The 16,373-nt window shown below is 41.5% G+C and overlaps 1 protein-coding gene across 2 annotated transcripts in view; it reads right to left on the bottom strand.

The window, feature by feature from the left end:
- Positions 1–700: 700 nt before the first annotated feature.
- The window catches only part of SLC1A3 (solute carrier family 1 member 3), a 79,169-nt gene continuing 63,496 nt past the window's right edge, over positions 701–16,373 (bottom strand). For both annotated transcript variants that reach the window (XM_065905518.1, XM_065905519.1), the window contains 7 exons: positions 15,758–15,962; positions 12,578–12,620; positions 9,267–9,559; positions 6,500–6,733; positions 5,705–5,899; positions 4,664–4,798; positions 701–3,005 (listed from right to left, as the gene is read on the bottom strand). In XM_065905518.1, coding sequence (XP_065761590.1) covers positions 2,801–3,005; positions 4,664–4,798; positions 5,705–5,899; positions 6,500–6,733; positions 9,267–9,559; positions 12,578–12,620; positions 15,758–15,962 — 1,310 coding nt within the window. In that variant the 3' untranslated portion in view covers positions 701–2,800. The remainder of the gene's footprint in view (positions 3,006–4,663; positions 4,799–5,704; positions 5,900–6,499; positions 6,734–9,266; positions 9,560–12,577; positions 12,621–15,757; positions 15,963–16,373) is intronic.

Below are 16,373 nucleotides of genomic sequence, written 5' to 3'. Positions count from 1 at the left end.
ACTTAAGAGCCCCTCCTCTAGGTGGCTGCCACCTGCTGGTAGACGGTTAGATTAAAAGGTGTCCAGACACAACTTTAATCTGGGCATTCCATGATACTGCCTCTCAGTTCTTTATTAAAAAGCATGACAGGAAAAAAAAAAGTGGTTACTCATAATTCATACTTTATGAATAGAATGGTTCACTGGCACACTGGCTGTTTCTGAAATATCCCTTGAGATCTTATTCAGCTCTTTTCACAAATGGCAGCAGTCATCACATAGATAAATCTACCTAATTTGAAGGTCAGACAGGAAATTACTTTTTTTTAGAAGAACCACTGGTGGCATTACACTTTTCTAATTAATCCCAACATGGAAATGATTCACTCTATTGGAGAAATCTGAATCTGAAATGAACAAGTAAATGCAGGCTGTTAAGGCAAAATGCTTCCCTCACCTCCTCCTGTTTCCAGCTTCGGTTTAAGGAGTTGGGCAGGGAGAGTATGTCCTTTCTGATTTTCTTGTGTTTGGGTTCCCTAGCTGGACCTTCCAAGATTTTACCTAGTAAAATCTAAAAAGGGAAAAAAATAACAAACAAACCAAAAAACTGCAAGGCATCCTTCCCAGCATTATCCTGACCCCACTGAAATACTTCCTTGAATGAAAAGTTTATTTTCCTTCAGGGAGAAGAATAATAACAACATGCAAAGATATCATGTAAAACTAATTTTTTTTCTTTATTGAAAATACATCTACAAAGTAACGCTTCTCAGTCCACACTGGGTACATGTGATATGCAGAGCCTGTGATGGGCTGGCGAGAGGGTCATCTCAGAGGATCTGCTTTCCATAAGAGATGGTTAGTATTAAAAAAGATCACACTGTGTAACAGAGTTAATTTGACATGATTAATTTTTGCTCTACTGGTGTCATGACAGCCATGGATAATACATTAAGTTTTGTAGTGTATTTCCCAAATAGAACCTTGACATTAAACGGTTATTCCACCACAGCCTAATGTTAACTTTTGTACACACGTAATGCTTGCAATCTATATAAAAATATCTCTAATTGTGTATCAGAGGATGTATGTCTAGATTTTCAATCTGTTAGCATGATTAAGTCCATTCTTCACCATTTTCAGTCAGAAACTCAAACACAGTTGCTATTGTCTGACAGCTCTCACTTCACATCTTTGACTGCATTTTCCTTAGAGGGTAAAAAAAAACATTAATTTCCTCTAAACCTGGTAGCTGCCTTGCCTGAAACTAATGCCCCAATGTTTTTTTTTTTTTTTTCTTGGAACCACGCTGACATGGCTTCATACCGATTCATCTTCTACCATTTCTCTCATGGACACAAACACAATCAAATCAAACACCACTCCAGCTTAAGATTTTGAATGATTTTGTGAGTGATGTTCCAACACAAAGAAATATCTTGTTTTACTCATTCTAAGAACTCTTGAGGGGAGTCGAAAACCTTTTCAAATAAGAGACCACCCACCTGACTCTGGGATCTCTAGTAGAGACAGAGCTCATTCATTTGACTTGCTTAAAATAATATAAGTGACCTTATATTTTAATCTGCAGACTTCCTTAGGGAATGATTTTTGAACTGAAGAGAAAAAGTGTTTCAGGTTTAAAAAAAAAACCTCTTCCTTAAAGATGACTTATGATCTTGGTGTTTTAAAATCCTCTGTTTATAATGTCAACCATGCTCCATCCTTTCCTGGCTGGCTCTTTAGTGTTCCAAAGTAAGACGGGTAAGCACCCTTGCTAACTGATAGTCTTACTTTTTATTTTCTAAAAGTCTATTGTCAGCTGAGGAGTGGTGGGAGACATCCTTCCCAGAAGAGTCCCTTAAGTTTGGTAAGAAAGAAGGGAATACGTCCCCTCTTGGGAAGAACTAAGCAGAGTTTCACGCACAATTCCACTCCTGGAATGCCTCCAGTCTGGTGACGTGTAACTGACATTTTGGACACAGGACCTCGTAAACTGCACAGCCACCCCACCCCCACCATTTAGAAACGTTCACTCGCTTTTTGCTTTGAAAGTCCCATGCTCCATGGAATGATCCATGCTACAGAACATTCTGAGGGGAATTGGAGGACATGCTCTTTCATGGTGCCACCAGATGTTTGGACTGGAATCAATCATAAAGGTATCTAAGGAACTTGCTCATTTTATAGATGGGAACACTGAGGCCTAGAGATAAGACTTCATAACTCCCCCATGGCCACATGGAAATTTCTCTTTACATGCCTCCTTACAGCTGTGCTAGGTGTGTATTAATGTTGTCCTGCTACTAATAAAATAAGGACACAAATCATAGGAGGAAGTGGGGGGGGGAACCCTCTTAATATCCAACTAATAACCCTTTGCTGATCAATTTGTTTTGTTTTGATCCTAAAACTGAATTGTATTCTGAAGGATTTTTCCATTCTGAAAGTTGATTCAAAACCATGATTTTAGCCTAGTATTTGTTTTGAGTCTTTAAATTATAAGATCTATCACATTTACAGGATTGTGTGCCACAGAAACTTGTAAGATCTGATCAGGACTATTTTTTTTTATTTCAGTACCTTATTAGATAAGACTAACATGAAATGACTTAAAAATTTCAAGACTGGGATGAAAACTATACATTTTGGCCACTGCAAAATCCTCCCTTGATTTTGGATGAATACTTCCCAATCCTGTCAGGGCAGGGAGGAGAAGGGAGGTAAGGGGCTTCTGGCGAGAATGATTGCAATGAGATGGAAGCATTGTATGATGGTTTCCAAACACCTGGTGCTCAAGGAAGCATTTCTTTGTGTTAGTCTACATCTTCGTCTCACTGTCCATGGATTTTTCAATTTCGCTTTCCTGGGAAATCAGTTGATATGGTTTCTTCATTTCATTCTCTTCAATCACTGAGTTACCCATTTCGACATCCCGGTTCTTCAGTTCATGTCGCGACAAGTGTTCAACAATGCCGGCTCCCAGGGAGTCTCCCAACACGTTGGTGGTGGTGCGAAGGCGGTCCCTGGGGAAGAGCAGGGAGGCGTGAAAAACGAGGCACCAGTAAACATCGTGAGATTCCAGCTCATGTTCTAACTAGCCAGCTAAGTCATTGGGGGCATCTCTTAAGTTCTGCTTCCCTGTCTCCTTCTATTTAAAATTAATCTTTGGTTCTCTTTTCTTCCTTTTACCAGAAGGTCTCAAATTGGACTCTAGAGACCCCTGGAGGTCCCTGAGGCAAAAACAATTTTCATAATAATGCCAAGATATTATTTGCCCCTTTCCATCTCACCTTCTCATGAATGTCTATCTAGTGGAGTTTCTAGAATACTACAACATAACACAAAAGTTAACAAAAGAGATTGAAGGCAGAAGCAGTTAGTCTTGTATTAAGCTAGATATTAAGGAGATCTGCAAAGATGTAAAATGATGTCATTCTTTCCCCTAAGTTTTTGGTTTGGAAGGTGGTATTTTTTCAGAAAAACATTATATATGTTAACATGTAATGAATTTATTATTGTAATCTTTAAATGTATTCAACATTTTAAAAATGCCCAAGTTTTTCTAACATGATGAATATTGATAGATATGACCCATACAGATTAAAAGAGCTTTGGGAGTCCTCAATTTTTTAAATGTAAAGGGGTTATAAGACCAAAACCTTTGAGAAACATGGGTTTACGCTATAAAAGTCTTCACATGAGTTGAGTAGGACTGTGGGGCAGATAGTGGGCCGAATGCTTCCTACGTACCACTGCATTTAATCCTCATAGCACCACTGGGAGGTAGAAGACATTACTGTCTTCATTTTACAGAGGAAACCAGGGTGGCTGGGTAACCCCCCAGGATCACACAGGGGCAGGACACAGGCCCAGATCCAAGTGACTGTGGATCTCAAGCTTCAGTTAATTACCCCCCCCCCCCCCCACCTTATATTGCCTTGAGCACTCTGAGCTTTTCGCGGTCATTAGATCTAGCTCACAGCCTCTATGTAGACTCTAGCACCTACTGCGTCCTTCTAGGCTTTCAACCTGGGCATCCTGGGGAGAAATTCTGTAAGTGGAAGGGAAAGAAGAGGAGCGGGACGTGTCAGTCGAAAAGGTGAGGGGAAAAGGGCAGAGGGATAGGCCCTAGAGGTTAGGGTCTAGGGTACTGTTCTTGGAATTTTCCCCAGAGCCAAAAATCAATTCCACTTAATGACGCCAGCTCTCTTCCCACTGTCTTCAGGGCCGCCCCGCTCCCTGTGGGGATCATTTGGGAACATCCGCCCTGTATTACGCCATTGGAATGGGAAGCACAAGGAGAAAGTCTGAGCCAGCCTGGGAGGCCCACACTTCTGTCCCAGCTGCCACGGGGACACGTTGTGCAATTCAGAACTGACTTCGCTGATTTATGTTGACTTTGCAGACAGTGGGTTTCCCAATCCCCAAATGGCTTTATGGAGTGAGAAGTATTAACAGCCAGATGTGCCCTGTGGGCTGATAAGGGGGTGAGTGTGCATAGAGTCTGGGACTCAGGCTCCAGATAGCCACCAGGATCAGGCAGGGAGCACAATTTAATTACAGGCCAAGCTGCCCCCCTTCCTGGAGCCCTTTGGCAGGGGTGTCAGGCTGCCTGGTGTCCTAAGATGACAGAGGGGCCCCCATGACGGCAAGCCGGATGATGCAGTCCGAGTGTACTCACAGGAACCAGTCCACTGCGATGATGAGTGTGATGTCGTCGGTGGGCAGGCCCACAGATGTCAGCACGATGACCATGGTGACCAGGCCTGCCTGAGGAATCCCAGCTGCCCCAATACTTGCAGCCGTGGCTGTGATGCTGTTAGAGGAAGTCCCCAAACAGAAAACCTTTGTTTAAATCTCCCCCAATAGAGAGCAGACCCTATAAAACGCACAGTGGTGGTGTCTGACTTGCCAAGTTAACATGAGAGGACACACTTCAGAAAAATGTAAATGAGATTGTTAAAAAACCCACTGAGTTAATAAGCATATTAGCTAATACTTATCAAATGCCTATTATGTGCCTCCTGATATGTGAAGCATGGCTTACCTCATTTGCTTCTTGCAACAACCCTTCGGGAGTAGGTCCTACTATTACAGCCTTTTCTAAATACAGAACCTTGTACCTAGATACTGGGTTGGCCAAAAAGTTCTTTTGGCCTTTCCCCTACGATGTTATAGAATACTTCCTCATGTACCTGAAAGTATTCTGTAAGGTCTAAAACACTGTACAGTTATAATAACAATTTATTTCTAATAATTCCTCTATTCAAGCAGAGGACTGTAAGGGATACAGAACTTGTATGGCCACTGTGGTCAGGAAAAAAAATCAAATTTATGAATCCAAAAGCAACATGATTTATGAACAAAGTTCTGTAGCACTATCAATATTTTTTACAGAGGCGATGTGAATTTCATTTGTAAGGCACATAACCCATCTGGAACTCAATTTGTTAAATATCAATTTGATAGGCTTATGTGACAATGTGAAAATGTTTTATGAGTAGATATGAAGTGGTATTCATACAGTAATAAGTCTGTGGAAGAGACTGTTCATGGTTCCCTCACATCGTCCCCCGTGTATAGTACCAAGTTCTACAGAGTAAGGGACCAGAGCTTGTGGTTGTGTCATCCCTGGGTGTTACCCTCAGCCAGGTGGCCCTGATCACTAGCTCATCATTTAAAGGCATTCTTAAGAAAATGTCATGTAGAATATTCCTTGTACCTGATTGTAATAATCTGTCCAAAGTTCAGTTCAAAGTTGTTAACTTGAGCAATGAAAATGGCAGCCAAAGCCTCATAGAGGGCGGTCCCATCCATGTTGATGGTGGCCCCTACCGGGAGCACGAATCTGGTAACGCGCTTGTCCACGCCATTGATCTCCTCCAGGCACTTGAAGGTGATGGGTAGGGTGGCGGAGCTGAGCACAGTAAAACAGGACACGTCAGCTGGCCATCCTGACGATGTGAAGCATGGCTTACCTCATTCGCTTCTTGCAACAACAACCCTTAGGGAGTTGGTCCTACTATTGTGCCTGTCTGTTTTAGTACTTTGGACAGAGAGTTCCTTCCTCTCCCATAAATTAAAGGGAACTAAGTCAGCACGATTATAAATAGGGGAGCAGGATTAGGAACAGTGGGTCCCCTCACTGTGTCATTTGACAGCTCTCCTGCTTCTAGGTTCCTCCAAGAGGCATCGCTTGTGATTACTCCGCAACCACCGCAAGAAGAGCCTGTGCTGATGCTCTGGCATCTCAGGTAAATGGCGACTGGACAAGGGAGATGAGAGTGGGCAGGAAAGGACAGTTGATTTCTATTTTTCCCCTACAAGTGTGTACAGCCAGCCACTCCCTAAATCCCAAATCAGTCTGATTAGCATCAGAGTCAAAAAGCCAATGCATGTGTCTGGGTGTTTAAAACATGGAAAAAATCCACCCTGTCACTCCAGTCTGCAGGTTCTGGTTCAAAGTAAGGTTTGAAATATATTTTCCGATAGGAATAAGCCATGGATATATCTATACCTGGAGGAAGTTCCCAGAGCCGTGATGAGTGCTTGCAGCAACCCTCCAATGAAAATCCAGGGGTTTTTCCGCGTTACCAGGAAGTAGAGGAGGGGTAGGACAATGACGGCATGGATGAGCAAGCCCACGATGACTGTCACTGTGTACATGGCCAGCTGTCCCCCAATCACCCCCATGTCTTCCATCTCAACAATTTTCCCTGCAATCAGGAAGAGTATGCCCAGAGGGGCGTACCTATGTAGAAGCAACACATGCACAGTTGGAAGTCTGATTTCCAACAAATTGTTTCACAGAAATTACCAAGTGATAAGAAAAAGTCAATGAGAGTTGATTTCCCAACTTTTCTGCCCAGGATACTATGAGGGCTTGCATAAATTATGAACTTCTTTCTTTCCTTTTTTAAAATATAAATTTAAATATAAATAGTACTTTAGGCTTTCCTTTCACTCAGAATTTCTTTAGGTCACAGTTGTTTTTTTTTTTCTCCAAAACCAAGAAAAATGGTAGGTTCAGAGGTTTTGTTACTTACCTCTTTTTTTCCCTAAATACCTCGGTCACTTTGGGGGTGCTCAGACGCCATCCACTCTCTGAGCCCTCCCCACCACCTCCTGCTAAATACCCTGAACAGTCAGAATCCACTGAACCAATTTCCAGACATCTGGGTGGGGCAGGGGGGGCAGCATTTCCCACATCAGAGACTGATTTCCAAGCTAAAGCCAGATGTATAGCATGCCATTTCAGTGTTTTAGATTTGCAGTCAACTCTCTTTATCAAGGACCACTTTTATTGGCTTTTCCTATATTACAACCTTGTTACAATATTACATACTTAGTATTAATTTTTTTTTACTTAAATAAATGTACTATAAGAGGAAATTATATGTTACAGTGCAAATGAAAAACTAACACCATTTGCGATGAGTAGAAGGCAATCATAAAATAAATTCACCGCTATCAAAGCTAATAACATGCATGTATGTACTTCCACAATCAGGTTATAAGTGCTCTACTTAAGCAATTATTATCCACAGGCTGCTACTGCTATTTGCAATCCTTATTCTAGATCTCATTCTACCTCTGAGCAAGAATTAACATTGGAGACATGAAATGGATTGTATACATTGAATCAAGGCTGTGCTGCCTGGCCTTCAACTCTCTTTGTCCTAAGTATGCTGTAAACTACAACCCAACTCCCATTACCATAAACAGAGAAGTCGATCACCCTTCAGGAGAAGGGTCTGTTGGGAACTGTGGAGGACTTCTTTCATATTGAAAAATACAATGGTTCTTTTAAAAGTCCTTTAAAAACACAGGCCAGGAAAGTATAAGAGTACCTGTTTTCAGAAATGTAATAACTCAATGTTGAATGTGCAGGCGAAATATACAGCTAGAAAAGCTACATGTGAGGTTCATTCAGCAGCCTTGAATAGACTTCTTTCATAAAAGAGGTGAAAGGTAGAGGCATTTTAATAATATGAAGATAAATGTCCACTTTCAGCCCTGCCAAGGTTTCCAAAGAGGGCCCCCAGCATTTCAACAGGGACGCCTGTGGAGACCGCACTCTGATCATCTTTGTGTTTCCGACTTCATATCCATCTTGTACAAACTCCTGAAAAATGGATTCTCTGGGCTTCGGTGGCAATAAAGACCAAGGATATTTTTAATCACGTTGGTGAGTGCTTTTCTTAGAAATGGATGCCTTCCTGCCTCAGGTGCCAAGAGGGAGTCTGGATTAAAAATAAAGGATAAAAGGAAAGCAACCCTCACAGGAGGTTTAAACCAATCACTGGGTTCTTCCCTGCTGGGGAGAGTTTACTTTTCCAAGGTCAGTGTTCCTCTGTGGATTTAGTCTTTTCCTTTGTCTCCTGCTCTCAACTTTCTTTGAAGGAAGTTTTGTTATAAATTGTGGCTTGGCTTTCTATAACACTTCCCATCAGTCTCTCACACTAGCTGCAGAAGGGCCATTTACACTTCCTTCTTAGGACTGAAGTGGAGGAGAGGAGAGCTCACTTTTTCTGATGGTTCAGGGGCCTCTGTTTTTCCCTCTCCTGGGAATGTGATTCTTACTACTTTGTATACCTAGCTTCTCCTGGTCTCAGATCTCAGCAAAAAATGTCATCCATCTCTTCAGAGGCCTTTCTGTCCCAACCAAGGCAAATTTTAAGCCTCCTCCTCAGTTATTTTTTTTATCACACCATATGATATTATACAAAATAAAATCTCATGTTTTATTTTATTTTTTCTCCATAGCACTTGTGACTCAAGCATATGGTTGATTTGTTTAAGAATATAAGATCCAAACAAAGTCCCGCTGTATAGCTCAGGAAACTATATGCAATATCTTATAATAAACTATAATGGAAAAGAATAAAAAAAAATGTAAGATCTAGGACATCCTTGTCTGTTTTACTCAGTGCTATATCCATAGTGCCTGGCATTAAATGCTTGGTATACAGGAGATGATAAAAAATACATATTGAATGAATAGTTAATTAGTTATAAAAGAGGAATGAGCAATGGGATGCCATCAGCACTGGAGTAAAGGAGTTGACACCTTTCAAAACCACAGAAGCAAACTAATGAAGAGAGGTTCACAGATATGTTCAAGGCTACCACCAGCCCAGAAAGTCACTGATTTTCTTATGCTTACCCGGATGAAATCTTTGCAATTGGCCATCCTGCCTGGCGGCATCTTCCTCAGAACAGAACACAAGTTGATGGCAATAAGCATCTTCTATAGAGCATACAGAGCAAATGGAAATACATACCACATGATCACTGCTACCAATCTCATGATGGCTTCGTTGAGAGAATCAAAGAACTCTCGCAGGGCCTGGCCCTGCTCCTTCATGTTTCCAATCACAAATCCGAAGCACATGGAGAAGACAACTAGTCCCAGGGCATTGACCCCATTCACAGACCCTGGGACTGGGACTAGCTCTTCTGTGATCCTCGTCAGAGTCTCCATGGCCTCTGACACATTGTTTATCACGGCGCCCATGAGTGTTTCATTGGGCTGGATGGGCACTTTAAAGCTCCTCTTCTCATAGTTGGTTTTAAACTTAAAAAGAAAAGACACAACAGTGATGAAAGACGATTTTTCTTCTCTTCTTTGTACTTTCTGCTTGCATTTTCTGTAATGATATACATTACCCTGAATTCAGAGAACTGTGTTATAGAAAGTATCTATCTATATCTATCATCTATCTAATCTGTGACAAACCTCTACTACTTCCTCAGTACAGACACACACACACACACACACACACACACTTAAATATACAGCAAATCGTAACAGGAAAGAGATTGAAGATGTTGGAGTAAACATATGCATGTTTCTGAAACCCTAATAAAATGACTGTGATAGGTGTTTTAAAAATTAAAAGATATTCACAATGACCCTTGTATCCTCTATGGGTTCATGTTATGGGATCATTGGCAGATCACCTAATCTCCCTTCAGTCATATGCATAGCAAAACAAGGGTCACTGGTCTGGCTCTACCTCACAGGGTTGCTGTAATGATCAAATTAAACAGAATATATGAGGTCATCTGGTAAATTAAAACAGATTTTAATGTTGGCTAATGGTATTCACATATAAAGCTCTTCTGGGACTAGACTTAGTTGGAGATTTTGGTGAGAATTACAAATTTTAATCTCCCCAAACAACATTCCTCCAGGTAATCCTGACTGTATCAGTTCTTAAGAGGTGCTTGATTGGTGAGGATGACAACCCACTTCTCAAGTCTATAGAGGAGTTTCTCCTCTTACTCAGGAAATGATTGTGAGGCTTCCCTGTTTGCCCAGTGATTAGGAATCCCCCTGCCAATGCAGGGAACACAGGTTCAATCTCTGGTCCAGGAGGATCTCACATGCTGTGGGGCAACTAAGCCAGTGTGCCGCAACTACTGAGCCTGCGTGTTGCAACCAGAATGTAGTTCCTGCTCGCTGCAACTAGAGAAAGCTTGTGAGCAGCAATGAAGATCCAGGAAACCATAAATAAATAAATAAATCTTAAAGAAATAAAGGGAGATGGTCTTTATACCAAAACTTGTGCATAGATGCCCCAGACAGAAGATGCTGAGTGTATTACTGTGGCCATTTGAAACAAGCCCATGTCTTTATGATTTTAATAAGAACAGAATTTCTGGCCTTCACGTTGATGGTACTGAAGCACCAAAGAAAGTATCTATGGATACTTTCAGCATCTATGGATGTTGACTGGATCTAGAGTCTAGGGGAAGAAAGCACAGCTGTACACGGAATGCTTGGCCATCACTTTACTAAGAGTATTGGTAAAGTATGGGAGACTTTTTTTGTCCAGTGGGAAACTATAATTTCCAAACAAAGACATGGCTAGCTGTCAATACTGCAGACATAGCCCTAAACAATCAGTGGAATTGCTGTGTAATTTTAACAAAGAAACTGGTCCCCTTCTGTCTCCTATTTCAGTCAAATCTCTGTTCAACTGGGGTGCTTATGCATTTTAGTGCACCCCAATTTTAGACCGTCTAGGGTGAATTTTCAATCCAACTAGCTTTTCCTATACCTCCAACTCTTTCCCCTAAGACACAGTTTGCAGCCTACACAGAAATTGCAACCTCACTTGCATTCTGATTTAAGACAAATAGATCTGGGATGATGCATTTGCTTCTCCTTCAAAATCGTGTAAGTGCTATCCAAAACCAAATATTGAATACAATAAATCTGCGTGAGTCAGCACTTTTTCTAGTGCTGCTAGAAATCAACGTTTTTGAATTTGTCCAGTGCCAGCTGACTAACTGGAAGAATCAGCCCCATGGTGCTGGGGTTGGCTGGATGGATTGAAAGGGGATTATTATTTATGGTTGCAGTTGTTTTGAATAAAAAGAGTTAGATTCTGCCTTGTCAGCCTTTTTTTTTTTTTTTAAAAAAGAATTCTGTTTGAATTTTGCAGTTAGTGCAAACTTGACTATTAAAAATGGTCAATACAAATTTTAAAAGGGGAAAAAAGTGAAGAATGGAAAACTTGGTCTTCCATGAGGTCAGGGTTTGGTTTTGTTTATTTTACAGATCCCAAGCACAAGGGTTAGGGTAAAGTGACACCATCTGGGGAAATGTTTGGGAACTACTATTTAACAACTATAATGTCTAATTGTTTCCCTCTTAATATTTTGGGTAACAAAGCTTTTTTTTTATTATTCAATTGAGGTTAGAATGAGCTTTACTCATTTTATCCCCCTAATAGTAAAATGTATTTGTGTGTTCAACACAGAGAGCCAAGGGTTGCTTGGATTTGGTGCTAAAAGGAACTGGAGCTCACTACGGCCTCCTGGGAAGTGTCGCATCAGCCTAGATACCACTTTCCAGGAAAGGGAACAGAATGTAGAAGCAGAAAGGTGACAGAATTTGAAATCGGCACAATAGGTTTGAATTCTGGGTCTGGCATTTACTACTTGTGAAATCGTATGCCTGTTACATGACCCCTCTGAATGATCATAGAAGAGTTGCCTCAATGATGAAATGAAGACAATCATACTCAACATATTTATGTGAGGAGCAAATATAACATTAGTGCGTGGCACTGAGTGGACGTTCAATACATGATGGTGGCAATCCTTTCTGACATGGTTCCTCCTTTAGAATCCATAAGGCCCTTAACAGACTTTTAAAAAACACAACCCACTGACTTTTAAAATCAAACCCAGAAACTTGAATAATCTCCCTAATCTTTGAAGCAAGTTGTAAATATATCTTATAGTGGAGTTTGTGTGCTTGATGAGCTTTTGTGTATGGGACATGGAGGAAGGGAAAAAGTCTCCTGATTAGCCTTCTTAACAATTAACAGAGACTTAATGAGCCATTTGTATGCAAGACATATAGTGTCTGGAAACTAATAAGCCTTCAATACAAGGGAAGACCCCTCCCTCCCCTCCCAATTCCCCAGAAAACTCTAGTGCTTTCCATCTAGTTGGCAAAAGGAAGTGTTTCTTATTGCAGGGAAACAGGAAAAAAAAGTAAATTCAATCAAAAAGACAGCCACACTCTGTTTGCCAAAGAGGAATTTCAAAGGGGAATTCATGGCTGTAGAGTATTTACCTGTTTAAAGCAAGCTTCTACCAGATTTGGAGGGAACATATTCCTGCAAAGAAAATAATGATCACTTGAAATTTTTCCAAATAATAAATTAGTTCCTTAAATACCTTTTCATTGTGTGTAAGGTAAAGATTGCATCCAACTAAGCAGCAAATGTAAAAAGAGAAAGATTTTGGTAGATAGTTTTGAAATGGGACATAGGTCATCCCTACGTGTGGTCCATGTAGTTCATATTTTTCAGTTTAAGACCCAAATTCAACTCATCCGTCCTTTTGTCAGACAAATGAATTTTTAAAATTCAGACATCAAACCTTGCTGCCAAGAAGAACCCAAGTGAAAATGAAAATGCCTTTTAGCATAAACATTCTGGTTGACTGGGGAGTCCTTAGGGGTCATTCAATAGGGGTCATTTCAGTATCACGCTGGGTGTTTAGGGACCAAACGTTCTGAATCAAATGTCATGGTCAGACTGTGGAATTTTCTTCTCCACAAAGTCCTCCCAGAGAACGCTGGGGGATGAGACAGCGACTCTGAATGGTTAGAGCTTCTAGCCCTTCGGTAACCAACAAGGGGATGGCCCGCAGAACTTGAAGCTGGGGCTCAGGTGGCAGGACTTCTCATTTCCTCAGACCAGTGTCTGTGCTCGTGGTGGGGAAGGAATAAGAGTCAGCATTCTCACTGGGGAATTTCTAACCAGCTGTGTGACCTTGGGTGACTCGTGGCATCCATGGAGGTCCCAGGCTACTCATCTGCTAGAGAGGAGATGGGTTTAACTGTCACCAGGGCTCCAAGATGGAAGCCTGTGGAGGAGACAGGACGTGGGCAGCCGGTCAGAGCCCGAGATTCCAGCAACTGTAAGTCATCGATCATATGTTAAGGCTATAAACTCTTGTCTCTTCTTACTGCCTAGACCATCCTGTTTCTTTGTTCTTCCCATCTATGCTCTCTGGGTCTGTTTTTATGAACCCCGAGATAAATGTTTAGGAGATTCCAAGATAAATGCTCAAACCAGGTATATGGGGAGGACAGGTGAGTCTAATACTTGTCAATGGGGCAAGGAGGGGCAGAAAAGCACCAGAGAATGACAAGATCCCAACTCTTTAAACAAGGAGTAGAAATTATACAGAAAGAGAATATAATAAAATACCCCCAATCCAAACTACCTGGAGGTAAAATCCATGAAAAAAAATGGTGAAAAGCTTTAATTAACTGTAGTAGCTAAATAAAATCATTGTCATCAGGTGCCAACTTGGTATGAACTGAAACAGAACGGCTTATTACCTTCAGATAATTGCCATTAACTCCCTGGAAAAGGCTTTCAAGAAGGGGCTGTATAGTGCTTACACACAGATGCTACAAAGTCACTCGTGGAAGGTATGGAGAGGTGCTGCTAAAGAGGTCCTTTGTTGCCCAACTCAATCTTGAACCTACTGGACCCTTTCCCTGAGATGGCAAGGGAGACTGAGTTGCTAGGAGGAGCTGCTTTCAAATGGTCAGTGGGGAATCCTAGAGTAGACATCTAGGACTGGCAAGCCAGTCACTCTGCAAGTTGGTCCATTGGGAAGTAAGGAGGAAAGAACTAGGTTTGGGAAGACAGCCTGGATGGGCTGCTGGCTGGACTGCTGAGCAGGTGGGACAACTCGAGGTCTGTGCTAGGGTATCTTCCATTTGCCCTTCTCCATCTACCCTGCATCCTGCTCTGTGCCTGCGAGGCTGCCCCTTTGCCTTCTGGGTTCCTGTTGCCTTTGTCCAGTGGGAGGTGCTGACAGATTACAGAGAGCAGTGGGAGACAGACGTGGATGCATAGGTTCTTCCAGCTCTCTCTCTTGGCAGGTTGGGCAATAGCTCCCTTCCTCCAAATTAGAGCTCCAGCCCCTGTCCTTGGTGGCCTATCCCAAGGCTACAGCTCATCCTGAGTTCTAGGAATAGCTCCCTTCCTGACTTCAAAGCAACAGGTGGTAACAAAACAATTTCCTATTGCTGATAGTCCCCGAGTGTCTCACCATCACTTGTAGGTTCCCTTAACCCTGCCCGCACCTTTACACACACTGTTCAGTGATCCTTTTGAGCCTGCAACATGCTTCCCTCCAGGACCTGACCCATGCAAAAGCAAATGTGGATAGAAAGCAGGCAGGGAGGTGCCAGGATCAAATTTGAGCTTACTTCTTAGTTCTGTGTAAAACAAACTATATCATTGGGTCTGTTTCAAGTAATAGATAAAACTAATTTATAATCACTGTATGGTTTGTATATAAAAACAATGCTAAAGAAGTCATCCTTTAATCATTTATTATTGATTTGCCAAATCCTTTCTTCATAGATAGTACAAAAGGAAAACCTTAGGACAGGTGAGATCAGATGACCTCTAAGGTCCCTTCTGGAAATAAATTGTTGTGTATAATAGATGGTGATACAGATCACAAGTTCCAAATTAGAAGAGTCCAATGAACAGGCTATACTTGGGGGGAAAAATAGCCTTAAAGAGTAAGACTTGAGAAAAGTAGGTCAAGAATTATTGAAAGGCATTATGCTAAGTGATATAAGTCAGAAAGAGATAAATACTATATGATTATCACTTATATACATGGAATCTAAGAAGCACAGCAAACTAGTGAGTATAACAAAAAAAAGCAGACTCATAGACACAGAGAACTATGGTTATCAGTGGGTAGAGGGAAGGGGGAAAGGGCAATATAAGGGTAGAAGAGTAAGCAGTACAAACTACTAGGTATAAATTAAACTACAAGGATATATTGTTCAGCACAGGGAATAAAGCCAATATTTTATAAGTGGAGTATAACCCATAAAAAATTTTGAATTTCTATGTTGTTCATCTGTAACTTATGTAATTGCATAGCAATATACTTCAATAAAAAATCATACACACAAAAGAACTATTGATATTAATATTCCAAGATGAGCTGCACAGTTAAGAGGACTGAGTGCTCAGATTCTGAATCCTAAAAGCAGGGCTCCTAAATCTTTCTTTTCCTTGCTCTTTTTATCTCTTTCACATGAGATCAGAAAATGGATCCTTACTTCCATTTCTGTTAGATGTGATCTTCATTTCAAGCCGAGCGGGATTGGTTCAGTTGGATACCTCTTCTAGGGTTTGATCAACTCCCCCCAAAAGAGGAGAGGTGGTCAAAATATACCCAAAAGGATGGGCTTGCAAGGACGTACCTGATCAAGTCCAGGAAGGCGTCTGCAGCTGTCACTTGTACAATTTTGCCTTCTCTGTGCATGTTTTCCTTTGTGCCCTTCCCAGGATGGATGATGATAACAATGATTATGCCAATCACCACGGCAATGATGGTCGTAGTCATGTAATAGACTACAGCTCGCATCCCCATCTTTCCTGATGCCTTACTATCTAGGGCCGCCATTCCTAGGGAAGGCAAACAGAAGGAGATTTTCAGGAAATCAGTTCATGGAATTGCCCAGTGGAAGATAATGGGAAGAGCATTTCCTTTTTCACTCCCCAACCCTCTCCCACCCGGCAATGGGATTTTATACATGTTATGAGAACTTGGCACCAAATTAAATCAGGGCATCACAAAAGGTGAAAGGAAAAAGCCACAGAATGGCTAGGCACCAGCTGTGTCAGCTAACACGTGATCACCCATTTTCTGCCCCAAGAGTTGATTTCACATGACTCTCTGATGGTTTGAAGGGGCAATCAAATTCTTTCCTAGGTTGCTACTAGTTGGGGAAGCTGTGAGTGTGAATTAATGAGTATTGTGTGTGTGTGTGTATGCGTATGAAGAGATACCTTAAAAAAGATTTCTGGCAGGATAAT

This window comes from Muntiacus reevesi, chromosome 14 (assembly GCF_963930625.1).
Source record: "Muntiacus reevesi chromosome 14, mMunRee1.1, whole genome shotgun sequence".
Taxonomy (NCBI): domain Eukaryota; kingdom Metazoa; phylum Chordata; class Mammalia; order Artiodactyla; family Cervidae; genus Muntiacus; species Muntiacus reevesi.
Note: the sequence above shows the minus strand (reverse complement) of the source record. Positions and strands in the feature narration are given on the sequence as shown.